At 39.5% G+C, this 20,498-nt stretch overlaps 1 protein-coding gene across 1 annotated transcript; it reads left to right on the top strand.

Moving 5' to 3' along the window:
* Window positions 1-1,231: 1,231 nt before the first annotated feature.
* Window positions 1,232-19,521, top strand: agpat5 (1-acylglycerol-3-phosphate O-acyltransferase 5 (lysophosphatidic acid acyltransferase, epsilon)). The gene is made up of 9 exons (XM_012877864.3): window positions 1,232-1,568; window positions 1,704-2,085; window positions 3,074-3,143; window positions 3,229-3,344; window positions 3,444-3,533; window positions 5,873-5,963; window positions 6,836-6,997; window positions 15,178-15,301; window positions 17,549-19,521. The coding sequence occupies exons 2-9, from the start codon at window positions 1,867-1,869 to the stop codon at window positions 17,772-17,774; spliced, it is 1,098 nt and encodes a 365-aa protein (XP_012733318.1). The 5' UTR covers window positions 1,232-1,568; window positions 1,704-1,866; the 3' UTR covers window positions 17,775-19,521.
* Window positions 19,522-20,498: the final 977 nt, after the last annotated feature.

Here is a 20,498-nt window from a genome sequence, read left to right as displayed (position 1 = left end):
GTGGCTCTGCTGGAGCGCTGCTGTTTTCACACCAAGCAATAACCTCTGACAACCCAGGACAGTGAGTGGGGGGGTTGGGTAATTGATTTGCATCTGGCTTCAGATGTGCCTAGGGAGATGAGCCTCTTGTGCTTAAAATAAGCAGCACTCCAACTACAGGTTGCTCAAGTATTGATAAAGACTCCTGGATAGGTGTTGAAACGTTTTCAGAAAAACTGAGCAAAAGTCAGATTGCCTCCGATTTAAAACTAGAGTCTGCGATTTTTCCGGAAGTTTCCCCAAGTCCCTTTTTCAATAACTGCATGCGCAAGACCTCTTCAAGGGGGTTGTGTGAAAAAAAATCTCACATATCCACTCTGGTCTTATTTATTTCTGCTGAGGCCTTCCTATTCTTCTCCTAAACATGAACGTGATTTACAATGAATGGCTAAGCGCTAAGCTAACCAGATACATAACACTAGAGGTGCGCATGCGCAGCCAACATGCGGAAACTAGGAAGGAAAGAGCACGGACACAGAATGATTGGCATGTGGGACAGCCAATCGATAAGGTGATTCCCCCAGAACTTGAGGGACAGAGGGGGTGAGTATATAACATCTATGGGTGAGGGCAGGAACAAAATTGACAAATCCATGCCCTTTTAGACCGAACGGCAGAGATTGGCTAGAGTTTTTACAGGCCTGCAGCTCCCACAGAGAACAATTTTAACCTCCTTTTTGTGAATACATATGTATTGACTGCTTTCAAGATGGAAGGACGATTTTACCCAGTATAACAAAAAATGTTATTGAATATTATTACCAACTATAGCTTCAAGTCTGTTTGCTGTTAAATTAAGTAATATGCATTTTTAAAATGCTAATTTAAAATTATGTTCTAAAGCAGAAGAAAACTGACTTATCGGGGGGGGGGGATCATTGTGCAATTAATAACCAATAATACAGCTTATTCAGGTGAAATTGTATACATTATGTAAAAAAAAAAAAATGCAATTTTCAAGTTGGTACACACCACAGCTGAATTACAGAACAACGTGTGAAAATTACGCAATATATGCATGGTTGTACAAGCAAAGACCCCAGAGAAACTAAAGCGTGTGCAACTGTTTATAATAACCTTTTAATAGTAGAGCAATTTCTTTTCAGAACGATTATGTGTTACAATGGCTTGCCATACCTTTCGTGTTTGCGCCGCCTTCTATTGCATCACTCGACCAATCAACGTCCTCACTGCTCTAACGCGTCGTGACGTAGGGGAGGCGTGTGTGACATTTGCTGCTGTAAGCTAGGAGCCGGATAAAAATGAACTGAAGCAGGAAATAGATTATAATTTTTTTTTCTTCTTTTCAGCAACTAGTTTGACTTTTTTTTTATTTGGACTCTGCGGTCGTTCCTGCGTTAGAAGAGACAGCTTAAGACGGAAGGAGAAAACTTCCACTCCGGCCTGACGCGTTTTATTATCGGCTAGCGGTATTTTCTTTTTTTTCTTAACTTGTACAGTAAATGTCCTGAGTTGGAGCTGAACTCGCTTTCTGGAGGTTTCTTAACATGTTGACGCAAACCCATCCGGTAACTTAATTTTGTTTTCTTTTTTCTTTTTCCCCCTCTGGTGCAGCTTGAGCTGAGTTTGCAAACATTTTTTTTTATTTATTTTGCCTACAAGGGTAAAATAATTAAATATATATACTTTGCCTCCTCCTGCAGCTTTTTCACTTTCCTATGCTGAACTCTCGGGGGCAGGTGTGCTGAAAGTAGGCCAGGTGTGCAGCGCTACAGATAGGGGTGCACTGTAATATAATCACGGTGTGTGTGTGTGTGACACTGGCCCCAGCAGCCGACTTCAGGGATTTCTAAAAGAGGTGCCACCATGCTGCTCTCTCTGGTTGTGCACACACACTCGCTGCGGTACTGGTTTCCTGCCACCATCATGCTGGGCACGGCCCCGGCATATGTGCTGTCCTGGGGGGTCTGGCGCCTGCTCTCCACGCTCCTACCAGCACGTCTTTACCATAAGGTCGACGACAGACTGTACTGCATCTACCAGAGCATGGTCCTGTTCTTCTTTGAGAACTACACAGGGGTGGAGGTGAGTAAACCTTCACTTTTTGCGTGGACAGGACTGAAGTGATGCTTAGAGCTGAGGGCCCTTTTCTCCCGCCCTACACACACACATGCAAAACATTACCTTTGTGCAGCTTTTTTAAGTCTGTGGAAATATATTAGTCAAGTCAGAGGTCAAGCCAGTCAGACAGTTCTTTTCAGGCAGGCCGGATGAACCAGTTGCATGGGAGGAAAGTCTGCATTTTCTTCTGGTGCCTTGTCGCCACACCTTGCTGGGACCTTTAGAGGGTGCATTTGCCGGTCTAGGGTGTGTAGAGAAATCATGATAGGGATGCTGCCAAAACAACAAAAAAAAAAATCAACCTTTGTGCATGTTATGATGGTGTGAAAGTACAAATGTGTTGATTATGAATTACGATCGTTGAAATCAGCAGTATGGGTTGAAAGCCAGACCTTGGATTGACTTTGTGTAGACAGTGCTGGTTACATTTTTGGCAAAAAAATAAAAATAAATAAAAATCCGTAAAATAAAATGACTTTATGACTGAAAGCTTTTGCAAAATTCAACTTTTAAAGGCAGTACATTGTTCATTTAGTTTGCTGCCACTAACAATCCCCTTAAAAATAAACCTACGGTAACCAAAGCGTCCATTCAATCAAATCCATTACTTATTTAAACTGATGAGTTCATGGATGCAGTATGAATATAAAGGTGTTTTCTATGCAATATATATATATATATATATATATATATATATATATATATATATATTCCCCCCACTCAACGGATGCAGTTAAATGAAGGGTTGGATTCATTAAAGCGTTATTGTTGTGATTAGGCCTCTTAGGAGTATTTTGAGGCTCTTTATTATTCTTTGCCAGGGCTGCCTATAATAAATGTGATCAGCACGCTGTGTATAAACCAAAATTTTCTACCTGAGAGTGAATGTTTTCGCCATCTACCTTTTGACGTGTGTCTTTCATATCTTGATTCCCACACCCTTTGGCTTTAGATTGTTCTATACGGAGATATACCAAAGAATAAAGAGAACGTGATCTACCTTTCAAACCATCAATGTACAGGTAGTGCATTTGTATATCCAGCTTCAAAACTATAATTATATCGTAATCGGCCGTTAACACGTGTGTGTTTTCTGTCCGTTTCTAGCCGACTGGATAATCGCTGACATGCTGGCCATCAGACAGAGCGCCCTCGGCCACGTCAGATACGTCCTGAAGGATGGACTCAAGTGGCTCCCGCTCTATGGCTGGTATTTCTCGCAGGTGATGCAGCTGTTAGGGAGTCCTCTGCCCATCACAAACTGAAGTCACCAGTATTCCTTTTTTTCATTTGTTGTGTTTTGGTTCTTATTTTCCTGTCAGCATGGGGGAATCTTTGTGAAGAGAAGTGCAAAGTTTAACGAAAAGGCCATGAGGAGGAAGCTCGTCAGTCAGACTCGATGTGGAGCGCCTGTAAGTAGACTCTCAACGACGCGGTACGTGACGGGCCGCCGGCTCGATGATCGGCTGGTCCCAAACGGATCGAGAGCGTGTCTAGATGTTTACAAAACTGTGATTAAGAATTGGGATCATTCAGCCAAATCTGGCTGTCTGAATTTTTGCTGCATGGAAATATTAGCACTGTGTCGTTTTAAACGGCAACACATTCTGGTTTTCTTTGCCCCTTGAGGCCTGAAAAGACGTATTTGCTGCTTTGACCACTTTCTGCTAATGAATGCTTAATACAAAGCTGAGTAGTTTTCAGATTAAAATTAGTTGAATACACATATATGCATAATAAAACCTAAGAATGTGCATGCAGAGAAAATCTTAGAACGTGTATGCAGACATGCATGTGTCTTTATGTAAATTAGCTCACTAAATGTGTTGCATGGTTTCTGCAACACTTTTTAGAATATCCAATCGAATATCTGTTTTAAAAAATGTTTTTAATCAATGAGAAACCCTTATGTGTATAGATTTTTTTTACATTAATTCAGAAAGCACGTGCAAAGTTTCACAGAACAGAAGTTGATCCGAAAGCTGTGGGGATTGAGTTGCAGGGCTTGTTTATAATCATGTTTTTGGATTTGACTTTGGGGGATTACGGTGTGTGTGTGTGTGTGTGTGTGTAGTTGTGCAATCCTAACATTGCTAACCTTGTGGGGACCTTTCTATGTTGACACAGTTGTTTTTAGTTTACTTGTCTTTACATACAGCACGGCAGTGAAAAAACAATTTGACTACTTTATGGATTTCTTCCGGGTTTTTTTTGCTCTTTTTTTGTCACAATTAACTGTTTCAGGTCATCAAACAAACGTCAATATCAGACAAAGATAATGAATAAACACAAGATTCTGTTGTTGGTTTTTTGTTTGTTGTTGTTGTTTTTACAATTGATGATTTTATATTGTAAGACTAAAAAAGCTGTCCATGCTAACCTGTCTCTCTGTCGAAAGAAATAATTGCCTCTTAACTCCTCCCTCTGAGGACTTATTGCCACGGTCTTATGGTCAGTCAGGATGTTCTAGTAAAGACAGAGAGTTTATTGATCCAACTGTTCAGGCAGGTTGTCTAAGGTCCTGGAATAGCCCCCAACCCCTGGTTGCATAATAAACTATGAGCCGAACCGGAATAAGTGAGGTCTGCAGTGCTTTAGGTCTTGTTTTAGTTTTTTTTGTGACCTCCTAGATAAGTCGTCGTTGAACTTCTGAAATAACTTTGACAGGCCACCTGACAGGCAGACCTCTGCTCCATGTTTATTTGCAAATAATGGCTCTCATTGTACTTTAGCGGATTTCCAAAGCTATAGAAATAGCTCTGACACCTTTTCTAGATGTCAGTGAATTTGTTTAGAGTCTGTTCCTGATTTTCTGTAAATCAGGACTTGTTATGTTGCTTTTTGAATTTTCTTTGCCTACTTCATGTTATGTCAGACTGGTGCTATTTAAGGGATTTCTTGATTCTACGGGTAGTAATTAGTCCATTGCGTACCTTGATTGATTAATCACAGTTAAGTCGTGGCTTTAACAGAGGGAGGCACTTACATTTTACATAGGGCTATCTTTTAATCTTAAAAAAATTAAGTTATAATTTAGAAAGCTGAATTTTATACTTGCTCTTATTTATGGTTATTTGTTTGAGGATCTTAAACAGCTGAGAGTGACACAAAAGCAAAACAGGAAATGCTTTTTCACAGCTCTGTAAAATAAAAATAATACCCAAATGAAGAAGGGTGTTACAGTAAGTGTTTGTTCAGTAGTAGATATGGTTTCGTTTACAAGAAGTTTTCAGATTATTTTGAAGTGCTCTAAAGTTGCAAAAACAGGACTTGTTGCGTTTGTGGTGGATAAAGAAACAACTTTCAGAGCCAAACTGGTACAATGAAAGCTGTGTTGTGAAGCTTAGCGCTGACATTTTTTTTTCAAACCTTCCTGTTTCCACAATCAAACAAATCTTTAACGTAACGGGGACGTTGTGAAATAAGGCCAGTAACTATTTCTGAGACTGTGTAACCCTCTGATTAGTGCCATTTAATGAGCCCCACAGAGCTGCTGACCGACTAAAAACATTATTATCTTGATGTTTTAACAGAAGAATAAACCAATATGTAAAATTCTCTTGTAGTTGTTAAACTAGATGCTGAGAAAATGTAACTAATAATTTTCAGTTTGCTTAAAACAGCATCTGAAGAGGTCTTTTTCCTCCCAAATAAATCCTGTGCATTTTAGAAAACTCCTATTTACTCAGTGAAATATCATCTCCGTCTGAAGTTTCTTTTTTTTTTTTTTTCACTCTCTCTCTCCCCACAGATGTACCTCGTCATTTTCCCCGAAGGGACTCGGTATAATCCCGAGCTGAAGAACGTTATCGCTGCCAGTCAGAAGTTTGCTGAGCGAGAAGGTGGGGGCAGCAGCAGTGAGCGGCCGCTCGCTGCTGCTCTGCAGGCTGCATACTGATTCAATGCAGCCCGCTCACATCTGGAAAAACAGCTGAGCTGGTTCTGTTGTGCAACCTGTGGTCCCCTTGCAGGAAGCTGCTGCATCCATGAGCATCCACCTGCATTTGAGTTTAGAAAACCCTAGATCCTGAAATCGCATGTTATTTATAATTGTGCAGAAAACTGTAATGACAGCATTTTTTATGTTTTTTATTTAAGCGTTAAATCAGGGCCTCATGGAATGGTCCCTGTAAAACGTTGCTCAAATAAAGTTAAAATCAACATTCGTATACACGGTATAAAAGAAACACGAGCTTATTTCTCTCGCTGTCTGACTTTAAATCAGACTAAATGTTTCCTGTTTTTAGGTCAGTCAGGATTACCAAAATTTAAAGTACATAGACCATCAGTCTGTCGCTACACGGTTAGTTAGTGCTTGGTCAGTGTGGCGCCATCGTCTGCTCACTAATGCCTCACTCACAGCAGATAAACTGATGAGCACATGCCATCCCTCCCAAGCGATTTATTTGGATTAAAGGGGGAAGGTGATATTCAGAGCTGTGGCCCCGGGGATAGGCTTAATCTCTGCAGAATCGCCAAACGACATAATGCCAGGCTGCACTTTAGCATCGTCGGGGGTTACGCTGCATGAGCAAATGCAATTAGTTGGAAAGACCTGATGCAGTGTTGTTTGGCTCATTTCAACTGGTCATGTGGACTTTAAAAAGAGAAAAGATGATGTTTAGCTTTGGTTTAAGCTGGTATGACATACTTTATATTTGTGCAGCTGTTGAATTTGTTCTAGCTGTTTACATCTTTATTTTTTTGTTTGCAGGACTGACTCCTCTGAAGCACACGCTCACACCCAGGGTGAAGGCGTCCCACATGGCTGTTGACATCATGAACGACAGTCTGGACGCCGTGTATGACGTCACCGTAGCGTACGAGGGAACGCTGGATGGCGCCGGTCACAGGAAGCCCGCGCCGTCGATGGCAGGTACCTTTGAAGCAGCAGCACATGCAAAACATTTTTCGTTTTTTATTTGGCTTTGGGTTCAAAAGTGGGATGCACCAATGCATTCTGGGATTGCATTTAGTCTATAGGTTTAGGTGTATAAAAAGTATCCATGTGGCCTTTTTTTTTTCAGTTTTCTGGTCAATATAAGAAGAAGGGGGAGGGAGACTGAATATAGATATTTTATTTTTTCCCCCAATCTTTATTATTCCACTTTCCAAAACAAAAATCTAAATTTCTAACAAATTGCTTAATATTTAAAAAGCAGTATTTTTTTATCACTTTGTCAAATTTTGCATTATATTTTAAATCATTTCCATCAGTAATTGAGCTTCGAGTTATTTACTGGGTTTAAAAATAAAAAAGATTTAAAAAGAGCCATTTCCTCTTTTTTGTTTAGTTTTGGGGTTTTTTAAACTGGGTCTGGCTTTGATGCTGCAACACATATGGAACAACTTCTTTTAAAGTATAAAGGCAGCTAATTTCATTAACTGTACTTTGAATAACATACATTTAGTGTAGGATTTGTTTGATTTGAGTTAGAGATGTTGAAATTGTGTTAACCAAAATAAATCCCAGCTCCGTATAATATTGTTAAATCAAAAGTAAATGTCCGCTTTATCTTGTTTTGTTGTCTGTGGAAACATACAGATAAAAACAGCCATATATCCAGAATGTTACAATAAAAGAAGTTATTATGGAATAAAAGAAGTTATTATGGAAAACTTTGATATTTTGAATTGAATAATGTGTAGGAACCATGAATTTTTCTTTTTTTCATATAATTTCTTTGAGTGATAATAGGTCCTGAAATACAAAAAAAAAGATCCAATCAAATCCATCCTAAAAACTGTCCTGGACCTTAAGATGATCAGACACTGACTTCCAGTTTTGTTGGTGATCAGATTCTGATGCCATTACGCACTGTTTTAAGTTATTTAATGTTTAATAAATAACCCTCGGTCTGTTAGGTATTGTCCGGTGAATATCAGCCCAAACAGCTGATATCAGCACCATAGGTTAAAGGGATGATTCAAGCACTAAAATTGTTTTATCAGCAAGCTCTGCACACATATAGAATAAATGAGTGACAACTTCTCTTCAAGTTCAACAATTTATTAACAGAAGTTAAATTAATTTACCAGAGAACATCACTATAGAATGCTGTTTATCTGAATTAACACTATATTTCAACAAACAAATCCTCTCTACTAGACTAGTGAAACTTAACTAAAACTACTAAGCAAAATTAAGTTAATAAGAAACTAAGGAACTATGTACACACACAAGAAACAAAAAGACAAATTAAATGGTTGAAAACCATCATCAGAATCATTGCGTGAATCCTGGTTCACTGCAGATTAAAGTTGGAGAACCAAAGTTCATCTTAAAGAATGTGGAGTGAGATTAAATCAGCTTGCCTATTTTAGAACAACATTTGGTATGTGTTTCAACCTGTTCACAATGCAAATCTGAGTTATATAAAACATTATTCAAGGAAATAACATTGAAAGCATGACTTGCTAAGTACAAAACAGTAGCCTTTAAGTCACTTTATTTTTAATCAGTGTGATTATTTCTCCAGGAAATGATTAAGGCTCAAATTGGTAATTTAGGATTAACCCACCATGCTAATAACAATCGACTGGAAATGACGTGTCGGGCGGGGCACTTCCTGTGGGCAATGTTCACATTAGCTTGGGTATAATCCTAACTTTACACAGACACCATTAAATCGACATTAATGTCCCCTATTGAGCTGTAACAACACTCATAGTGTTATCGAACGATGACGGAGCAAAATAAACCAACATGTTTAAAAGTTGCGTTTACAAGGGCTGTAGCCGTAAATTGTCCGGAAGCTAGTAGCGCTATGCTAGCAGACATCCAGCGCTAATTTAAAAAAACTTTTAAGCTCTGTTTGGTCATAATGAACTGACTGGACAACACAAACATTAATATTTATGTATAAAAGTCTTATTGAAATAAAGTTTGTCATAACCATAAAAAGACACTCTAACCACATCAGTATAGCATTGTTTCAAGTAAGCTAATGGGAGCTATGCTTGTTAGCTCCAGGTCTTATTACCTCGGAAAAGCTTAAAACAAACAGTAAAACACACTGAAAATAAACCATTTTAAAGGTATACTATGCAACCGGGGTTGATTTTCCAGCGAGGCTCCCCCAAGAGGGCGAAAGTAAAAGTGCACTGTCGTAAAGATGCTCAGCTGTTCTGGTTCCTCCATCAAGCCAGGCGTGGTTGTTTTGAGCTTAGCAGACAGGCGAACGCAACGAAAAGTGGAAAAAACGGCAGTACAAACAATGAATAACACAGTGAAGGTATGAACATCAAGCTTCTTGCAGCGCTATCTTGGCGAGGCGGTCGCCGCCGCCTCGCCAAGCCGCGACCGCCGCCGCCTCGCCAGTTTTATTATTATTATTTTTTTTTTTTTTTTTTATGTTGGCGAGACGCTACCGCCACCGCCTCGCCAAGCCGCAGCCGCGGTAGCGTCTCGCCAACATAAAAAAAGATTATAATAATAATAATAATAATAATAATAATAATAAAACTCGATATGCTTGCATGTTTATTTGACCGGCTGAGCGGAGCGGAGGGGGGGGGGGAGACAAACTTTGCACCGCTGACCGGCTGAGCGGAGCGGCGCGCATATCGAGTTAGTTTTATTTTTTTATTATTATTTTTTTGGAATGTCGGCGAGGCGGTAGCGTGAGGGAAACCCTACAATGTTACTTACAATCGCATCAGCAGAAACGCGAGGTCCGCGTCAGCCTTGCAGCCTTCTATGTTCACCCGTGTACGACTCCTCTCTCTGTCCAGAGCCCTTTTCCTCTTTCTTGCCTGCTCCAACATGGGCTTTCGCTGTTTTCTCGCTGGTTCCGCCATGATAACTGCACAAATATCGCCACTGCGCTACCAACGAGCACACCTTTCACTGCGGGCGTGTAGCAGTTCTCGCCGTAAAGCAAGACCGACTCTCGTGATGCACACGAGACTACTGAGCCTGTGACTGCGGGCCGACTGCTCCTGCAATTGCAAGTGCGGTATTTCCCCCACAGACCACCAGGGCGGCCGAGAAAACCTTAGTTCAACCTGAAATGACTCATTTAATCATCCAAAACGGTATGGAACACATTAATTAACTGAAAAATGTTGCATAGTATGCCTTTAACATTCCCCGCCAAACTCTGCCAAACCCCAGCCTTTGTGTCTTTTCGGTTGACTTTGGTCGTCCAGTTGGAAGCAGTCGGACCTGAGTGAGCTTGATGTCCATTTTTTGACAGCCATTATGAAAGCAGTTTGGCAAAGTGGAAGCTTTAAACTTAGTCTGATTTTTCCTTATGGCTTAATTGCACAACATTGTGTTGTTTGTTTTCTAACGACCATCACACAGAAACATAAAGATGTTTTCTGCAGGTTTCTTCATAGGCATAGTGAACTAAACAGAAAATGAAAGCATTAAACCATATCTGTCCTTCTGTCCGCGGCTGCACTCTGGACTCAGTGGAGGAAGTGGCAGAGAGGAGGGTGTTGTCCAAGCTTAACACCTTCCACCCTCTGCACCAGACTGTAGAGGAGCTGAGCAGCTCCTTTAGTGACAGACTTACACACCCTGTTTGTAAAAAGGAGCGTTACCACAGGTCATTCATCCCTGCTGGCGTCAGACTTTACTATGGTGCACTATAAGTAACTTGTGCAACAACTAATGTGCAATTACTATTTAACAACATGTGCAATAACCTGTGCAATAATCCTGTTAAAAAAGAGACTTCAGCTATTATAGTTATCTCACTACCTCACTGTTGTTCTTTACCTGGTACGACTTTAATGTACAACATCAAATCCAAACTTATATAAGTCACCTTAAATGTACATAAGTCGTCTTAAATTTCTGCTTTATTTCTTTTTTTTCTCGATCCACTGTATATATGTGGACACACTGTAAATACCTCATGCAACTTTTCCTCCACCTTGATTATTGAGCCGATGTGACACGTGAATTTCTCCACTGTGAGATCAATGAAACCTATATTATCTTATCTTATATCCCCCTAATCTTCTGATTTTTATAAAGCTCAAAATAGTGCATCAAAATACTTGTTTCTGGTTGTTGCATTTAAGGCTTAAAAAGGGTGGAGATTCTTAATTTTAATGCATTTATGTTATAGAAAGAAAAACAAACCTGAAAATTAGTAAAAATTTTGAATTTTAATCTGACTGCTTGGTGCATCTCCAAAACCCACCCGCAAGTGTTCACTTCTGCGTTGCAGCGCTTGTTAAAACTTTCTCCCAAATATTGCATTTTTATTTAAGTTTTCTATTAATTTTCTTTCTACAAATTAAAGGATAATTATTGACTCTAGATTTCAACATTTATTCAAAGAGTTTAGAGCCAATCTTGTAAAAATTAAAACAGCATTTTGCCAAATATAAAAAGCGTTTAGAAATTAAATCTAGATGGGAATACAGCTGTTAGATTTCTAAACTTCTGTATACCTCTGGTATTTTGCGCAACTCATCATTAATCAGCTATGATTTCTCTTTGGAAAAACAAAAGATTGAAAATAAGGCTACAGGTGGAGGTCTCAGTGCAGCTCCAGTCTGCACAAACATCCTCGTGAGCAGCCTTCCTGCTAATTAATCACGCAGCAAACATCAGCTTTTAACAACCATGCCTTCCTGTAAACTGCGTGACTCGCGTGTTTTCGAAGTCTCTGATTATTGTTGTTTGTTCCTTGTTCTTTGAAAAACACCGTTGACAATTTAGAATAAAACGACAACAACAACAGGAGAAAAAACATCCAGTTACAGTCGGGAATAAACGGGGATGTTTCTGGCAAACGGGGCCGGGAATAGAAACGCTTTCTTCTTATCACGCACTTCCCGGCCTCATGCAGTGAAGGTGGCTTTAGTGGCTTCACGGGAAGGTGGAAGTGACCCACACCTGCTTCCACGCCTCTGCCTCTGCGGTTTAAATTTACTATCATGGCTCAGGTTAGCAAAGGGACTTTTAGTCATTTCTACAATGAGCTTAAAATTAAACTTTTATTGTTGGGCTTCAAAAATTATTTTGACTTGAAAAAAATTAATATCAGTTTCCTGTTTGGTTTCCTTTGCACAAAACAGGGTCCCTACTCTTCTATAATTACAGCATTTTAAAGTTTAATATGTGAGCTTTTAGAGAAATAAAAGCTGTTTTATCAGTATATTTATTTTCTGAGTTGTTTTTGTGTACGTGTATTTTACTATATTTCACTTATTTTATCTAAAGCTCGATTTTTGCCTTCTCTCCACGTCCGTTTGATTAAATGCTGGCAACAGGAAGTTGTCCACATGTGACGCTAGAGCTGCTGTGCATTTATGATTTAAAGCTTTGATTTTTATCTTCCCCTAAACTTTTATTACTTTAAGTTATTGCTGTGGTAAAACATTTTATGTTCAAAACAAAATAAAATCAGGAACTCGTAGGTTTTTACTGCACACTCCACATTTATGGACTCTCTTTGTAAAGATATTTGAAAAAAAACAAAGCTAAACTAAAATAACCTGGTATTACAGTAGTACCTGTGATACTTTATCCATTGGTTCTGCTGTTCTTTTTATATCTTTGTTTGCAGGGAATCTGTTTCTCTCCTTTTTTTCACTCTTTTACCTTCCCATTTCAGTGTCCCTAGAACATGAAATAGTCCAAGCATAAAATCTAATAAAGCTTCTTGCATATAGAAATCAATCGGAGGCTCCACTTGTGAAAGTAATATCTGTTTCTCTTTGGCATTAAGACAACAATTCTTATTGCCAGATTGCCAGACAGGATAAAACACACACAAAAAAATTGTAGCTGCGATTAAGTCAATGATATACAGTATTTCATCTTGGTCTAGACGACACAAAACTGCTTGTAAGTGTCACGATCCCCAGGTCTATGTTTATTTTTATGCTCCTGCACTGCAAAAACAGATCTAAAAATAAGTAAAATGTTCTTAAAGTTAGTGTATTTATCCTTGATTTGAGTAGGTAAATAAGATTATCTGCCAATGGAATTAGTATTTTTACCCCTAAAATAAGATAATTAGATATCCTGGACTTGAAATAAGATGAAGGAGAGGAATTGTTCCTATTTTAGGTGCAAAAATCTTATTCCATTGACAGATCATCTTATTTACCTGCTCAAATCAAGGACAAATACACTAATTTTAAAGAACATTTTACTTATTTCTTGTTCCGTTTTTGCAGTGTGGGGATTGTGCAGTCTGTTATTGTTTTCACTTTAGTATTGTTTATCAGTCGGTAGATTCTGTCCTCTCCTTCTTGTTCACTGTCATCAGTTAGGATCTTGTTCATTTTTGATTCAGTTACTTTATTCCTGTTACTGTTGGATCTTTGTTTTCCTGCACAGATTAGTTCTTTTAGTAGTTGGTTGATTTTCAGGGTCTTTGTGCTTCCTGTATTCTTGCTAGGTTCTGTTTTCCTCCTGTCTTGGTCGTATAATTGCTCTCTCTCTCTTTCCCTCAGCCTAATTTTCCTCGTATCTTTCACCTGTGCTAATTAGTTCACCTGCCTTTCCCTCCGTCTCTTCTCCTATTTAACCTGCCTGCTCACTCTCACTCATAGTCGAGTCCTCTGTTTTGCTACCCCCTGAGTCTTGTCAGCTTTGCATGTTGTTTCTGGTCATTATTGCTGCCAACTCAGCCTGTAAATTCTGTTTTTGGATTAAATGAATTCACAAAAATTCGCAGGAAAAAAATCTCAGAGAAATGCAGCCTTTAATTTGATTAGATTTATTTATCTGTCCTCCATTGCCTTATCCAAGGTGATTTCGCAGGGGAAACCCAGACGTTGCCTAAATCTGCCCTTTTGTACAGTCAAAGCCATAAATATATTTTAAAACAGCTGAAAGTATGATAAAAGATGGTTGGAACAGGATTTAAGTCCATCTAACTAACAGAAGCTGACTGTCAGAGAGCTGCTGCTGCAAAGAGTGTCAACTTGGGGTCTCCAAGGATCAGCAGCAACTAGTTTTAGTTCTTTTTGTACCACAAAATGTTCTGATATAATTTCTTAAAAGTACTTTACCTTTTCTTGAACTTCCGATTATAGAGAAAAAAACTGAATAATCATAGAGAAACTCCCTTCTTCCCACTCAGGCAATTAAAAATGAATTGATATCAGTTTGGTTCTTATAGGGGAAGAAATAATGGTTGTTGATTTTTTTTTTTCGCACCAAAAACATATTGTATATAAGAAATGAATCACTTTTGTTTTAATGAAACATTTCCCAGTGATTAACACCTACAGTTTTTTTTATTAAAGTGTGTAAAGATTATTCCGATCGTGGGGTGATGTCTGTCTCTCCAGAGTAAAGGAACAGCTTTTCCTTCAGTTTCATGTGGTTGGTGTTGTGTTTTTTTTAAAATGGCTTTTGGAGATTGCTTTTGCTAAACACAGACAGCCTTCAGCTGCAGCTCTGCTTTCTCCTGCGTTTTCTTGCCGTCACGTGTTTTTAGTTAAATTGTTTGTCGCTCCTCCGGAGCCTCCGTATGTCACTGAGCGATGGATAATCATTAAACCTGCGCGTGTTGCGTCTTGAGGGCCGCTGTAAATTTTTAGCAGCTACTGATATAGATGCTCCTGCCAACAGTGAAGCGGGGCCCTCGCTGCCGTCTTCGATCACGTTTCCTCTTTTGGCCTTCAGTGGCACATTTCCTGATAATATCGCATGTTGTGGAAACAGGAACCTGAAGGCCTCAGGGGGATACACGTGTAGCCTTGAGCCTTGGTTACATTTTTACGTGTGACCTTCTCAGGCAATTAGGTTTCGTTTCTCCATGTATCGACCCGACGAGTAATTTGGCTCGAGGCCTGGTATTGAAAATTTATAAATACTTAAACATTGATGACGTTAGAAATGCCCGGTAAAGATGAAACTGGTGCAAGCCTGAGCTAACCAAAATATTTGCTCTCTACATGCTGGTGTTGGCTGCTCAGTGTGGAGCTGGTCCCAGACCCGCATCCCAGCAGCTCCACTCCATCACTGTCACCCTGCGCTGCCTTTTAAGGGCTCACTGTACGTGCCTCTCTGCTGAAAGCCGCTTCCTGTTTTTTTGTTTAGCCTCTTTTTTTTTTTTTTTTCATGTTTGACAGAATTCCTTTGCAAGGAATGCACCCGCATCCACATTCACTTCGACCGTGTGGACATCAAGGGAGTACCCTTAGAGCCGGGCCTTTTCCGCAGGTGGATGCACAAGCGCTTCGAAATCAAGGACCGGTGAGTGTGTGTGGGGAAACGGTTGTTGTTTAAAAGGTCTATGAGGGCTGTGAGTTATGTGCCATTATTTTAATCAAGTTGGTGAACTGCGATTGTCTTATTTTAAACTGATTTTTAAATGTCTACAGTTCAAAAGCGTGTTTTTGTTTTTTACAGAAATGTATTTTAGTGGGATTTCATGGAATGGACCAACACGAAGAATGGCATAGATTATATAGAAATGAAGAGCTGAATAGCACAGTACGGTATTCTATTAACTCAGTGCCTTATAAAAAGTGATGTGGGTGTGGGTTTGGGCTTTGACTAGGCCAGTGTAACACAACAATAGGTTTAGATCAAAGGTCTGGTTGTATGTTTACAGTCCTGGGAGCTGAGCCTCCACCACAGTCCAGCTTTCGCTGCCTCAAACAGGTCTTCTCCCAGGTTTGCTCTTCATTTAGCTCCATCCGTTCTGACCAGCTTCACTGTCCCTGCTGATGAAAAACATTCCCGCCACAATATGTCACAGCGAGAATCCTGTGGTTGGTGTTATCTCCAGCACTAGTTTTCCTCCTGCACAGGGTTTTGCTTTTTTAGGCCAAAAAAGTAACATTTTGGTTTCATCTGACCAGAGCACATGGCTTTCTTCTCGCTGCTCTTTATTAATGTTGAGGTTTTTGGATAACACGATTTAATAGTTTTGGTGACTGATTCCTCCACCTGAGCTGTGGATCTCTGCAGCTCCTCCGGTTACTCTAGTTACTCTTGGCTTCTTCTGTGCCTCCTCAAAGCTCTTCATTCCCCGCCAATCAGTAACGAGTGCATGTCCAGCTTTTAAAACATTTGCTGTTGCACCAAACTCCTTTGATTTTTTTTTTTTAGATGATGGTGGATTGAACAGTAAGATCTCCAAAGCTCAGTATATGGATTCCTAACCTAACCTTTTGTTATAAAACCACCACAACTTTTATCCCTGTGTTCCTTGTCTTCAATGAACTGCTGTATTTACACTGAGATTATCTACACACAGGTGGAATCCATTTGCTGAATTGGTAGCGTCCAAAGGCAACTTTATTTAGGAGAATCAGACTAAAGGGGGGGTGAATATAAAATGCACACCACGCCATTCAGATTTTTATTTGCAGACTGTTTAAAAAGCAATGTGTTGGTCTATCACATAACAGCCCAATAAAATACAAGTTTGTTGTAATCTTGCAACCCAAAATACATAAATAAAAAGGTTTAAAAAAATCCTGCAAGGGATGGCATGCTGGGGCAATATTTTTCAAAATTTATATTTTTTTAGCTGCTTTCTTCCATTAAAACCTGAGAAACTTTCTTTAAACTTGACCTGAATAGCATCTGCTGTACTATTTAATGAAAAAAAAAATCAGCATCTGATTCTTGCATTGACATAGTATTTATAGTATCATACTGTAAATTATAATGGCTGAATTGTAACCTGCACTGCAAAAACAGAACTAGAAATAAGTAAAATGTTCTTATAATCTGTGCATTTTTCCTTGATTTGTGCAGGAAAATAAGACTATTTGCCAATGGAATAAGATTTTTGCACTTAAAATAGGAACAATTCATCTCCATTATCTTATTTTAAGTGCAGGATGTCTAATTATTTTATTTTAAGGGTCAAAAAACTCATTCCATTGGCAGATAATCTTATTTACCTACTCAAATCAAGCATAAATACACTAACTTTAAGAACATTTTACTTATTTTTAGATCCATTTTTGCAGTGTGGTTAAACCGATCGAGGTCATTCTTCAGCTAAATTAAAAGGGATTCTGACTAAATGGAGAAAAGCTGGAGCGTTACCTTTTGAAAGTTGGTTTGTGCACGCCACAAACGGTGGCGTTCATTTTTTTCTGTGTGCATGAAACATTACATTTTCTGTCTTGCTAAAATAAACTTCCTTTTGCAGCAGTTTTATCAAATTAAATAAAAAAAATTGCAACGCAGCTCTTTTTAAAAGCTCCTCATATTTTTGAACTAGAGTATAGCTAGTTACATAAAATAAATAAAGTGACATTTCTTTTTATTGGTTTAAAATAATAATTTCATTGCCAGCTCAGCAACAACAAAAAGGAGAGAAAAACCTGAAGCAGGTCTGTGCTGCAGCTGCTGGTTCTGCACAATTTCTTTCACCTTGCAGTTTATTTTCATTCCCTCTTGCACTTCTTCGACAGCTTGAACCCCTAAGAGACCTGAACGTCTTGTTTTTTTGTTGTTTTTTGTTTTCTCCCCCTAAAGGATGTTGACAGATTTCTACGAGTCAGAGGATCCGGACAAAAAGTGCAAATTCCCGGGCGAGGGCAGAATCTCTCCGCTGAACCTCTCCAAGTCGCTCCCCTCGGCGCTGATTCTGGGAGGACTGACACTGCCAATGCTGCTGACGGAGAACGGCAGGAAACTTTACGTGAGAACCTGGGTTTACGGGACGCTGCTGGGCTGGCTCTGGGTAAACATCTCTCCCTAAAAAGCTGCGCGGTAGGCGAACTGCCACGGTGAGACACGCGGAAGATTCGGTGAGAGGTACCCCGTCTTCCTGTATGGCGGCAACACACAACGTGTTCCAGATGCAGAGCAAGTACCTTATAGATGCAGGAGTGTCCAGCTGTTGACCGGAGACACTGACAAATACTTGAACCTTTTGTGTGTGAAAATGATTGAAAGTATAACAGATTTATCGCAACGTGATACATTTCCTTGAAGTATTTAAAAAGAGAAATATCCTAATATCATTAGATTTTGCCAAATTAGCGTTCTTGCATGAGTTTTTTTTCACTCATTGGCGATTTAATAAAGCTCGTGTTATTTTTTTTTAAAAAGCCAAGTGAGCTGGTTACCTGAACAAACAACAAAAAAGAAGCAATTTCTTAAATGCACTGACTCATCAGTACCAGTTGTAATACTTTTATGCCAAGCCCCCCCCCCCCCCCCCCCCCCCCATATCTGGAGGAGTATGCACTTTTATCACAGTGATTTATTTTATTTTTATTTTACACTGGCAGAACAAAACAAAACAGCACACAGCTCCACCTGTAGGGCTCCATGAACATGACACCAGCCGCATTGTTTACCATACTTAAATCTACACGCTGACTTCCTTCTTTTTATTATTATTATTATTGGGGGTTTTTTTGGGGGGAGGGGGTTCTTTTGACTGCGAATGTAGCGCTGAAATCCCATTCATTGCACGTTCATTCATGCTGATGGGAAGACAATGAGAACGCAATCCGCCGGATGTCTCCGTGCTCGGGTCCTTGTTGCAGAGCCCGCGTGGACGAATGTGCGCCGACGATGCAAAAAATGTGTTCTAACCAGTGCAAAAATATTACTCGAACCTTAAAGTGTCCGTCGTTGCCAAAAGCTGGTGTGTCTGCCATTCTGTTGTACGGAGAGTGTCTCTGTGTGTTTTTTGTTTTTTTTTAAGGGTTTTCTTTTTTAGCTCCAGCTTCACATTTGCTTCTGTCTCTTCTTTTCTTTTAGTACAGTGGATTTTACGGTTTCATTCCTGTAATGCATAAGTTTATTACACAATAAACCATCTTAGAGTTCCTATGAAAGTATCTACCTAACAAAAAGCAGATAAAGCCATGTTAACAGTATGTATCGCAGGTTCCTGTTCACTCAAAGCCATTTGTATTATCAGATCATTGTATTAAATGCACTGTTTGTCCGCGGTCGTTTACTCTAGAGATACCATTGCATTTTCCACTTGTCACTTTACTGTCAGCGGTCTCGACCTCCTCTACCGTTTTAGTCTTGTTTTCTTTTCTCTTCACGGTAACTGCATTGTTTTTAATTGTCGCTCTGATACCTCACTTGAATAATCCTTCCTGTAAAACAACAAAAAAAAAAAATCCTCGTCAGCCATTTTATACTAATTTTTATCCTGACGAGAGCGGATTTGTAACCTCGTCAGGAAACTCTGTAGACGGTATTTAAATGCCATCGGTTTTTTGGAAACGTGTGCCTTCTCTATGGTGGGCCGCGGTGGCTCCCGTCCCAACAGGTGACTGCGCCCACCGGGGGGCGCTGCCGGACCCGACGCTTACAGCAGCACGTGGTCGCGTTGTCTACAGCTCATAGTGGCTTTCTTGCTCCAGCAAATGCTTTGATTTACACTTTTTGAAGACTATTATGAAATCTTTAAAGAGTTTTAAGTTGTGGAACTTTGCAGTGAGAGGGAAATAAAGAGTTGTTTTTTTTCTTCTGGGGAATCAAGTTTTTTTGGTGTTTTCTTTGTTAATTATTGAGGTTATTGTGACGTTAAAACAATTTGACTGTGATAAATCATCTCAAAAATTCTTTCCAGCCTTAAAACAATACAGTGACTCGCAAAGGTATTCACTTCCTTGGCATTCTTCATGTTTTGTTGCCTCACAACCTGGAGTTGAAATGTATATTTGAGAGTTTTGCATCATTTTATTTACAGAACATGGGTATGGGCCAGAAAGCATTTTCCTTGATGTTCATGAATGACATTTTTTTTAATTTTAGTCTCATCTGAGCAGAGCACCTTCCACCATACATTTGGGGAGTCGCCCATGTGCCTTTTGGCAAATTCAAAACATGCCATCTTAACATTAAGTATTTTTTTTCTGTCCACTGTTTCATAAAGCCCAGCTCCATGGAGTGTACAGTTTATTGTGACCCTATGAACAGATCCTCCACTCTACAGGACTGTCTCAGAAAATTAGAATATTGTGATTAAGTTCTTTATTTTCTGTAATGCAATTAAAAAACATGAAATGTCATAGATTCTGAATTCGTTACAAATAAACTGAAATATCGCAAGCCTTTTATTGTTTTAATATCGCTGATTATGGCGTACAGCTTAAGAAAACTCAAAAATCCTCTCAGACCAAGTAAAAAAAAATAAAAATTATAACAGCAAAACAAAATCAAACATTTGAAAAGGTCCATTAATGCACTGAGTACTTGGTTGGGAATCCTTTTGCACAGATTACTGCATCAATGCGGCGTGGCATGGAGGCAATCAGCCTGTGGCATTGCTGAGGTGTTATGGATGCCCAGGATGCTTCAATAGCGGCCTTTAGCTCATTTGCATTGTTGGCTCTGGTGTCTTTCAGCTTCTTCTTCACAATACCCCACAAATTCTCTATGGGGTTCAGGTCAGGGGAATTGGCAGGCCAATCAAGGACAGTAATGCCATGGTCAGTACACCAGTTACTGT

This window comes from Fundulus heteroclitus, chromosome 22 (genome assembly GCF_011125445.2).
Source record: "Fundulus heteroclitus isolate FHET01 chromosome 22, MU-UCD_Fhet_4.1, whole genome shotgun sequence".
NCBI classification, from domain to species: Eukaryota; Metazoa; Chordata; class Actinopteri; order Cyprinodontiformes; family Fundulidae; genus Fundulus; species Fundulus heteroclitus.
This window is presented reverse-complemented; position numbering and strand designations above follow the sequence as displayed.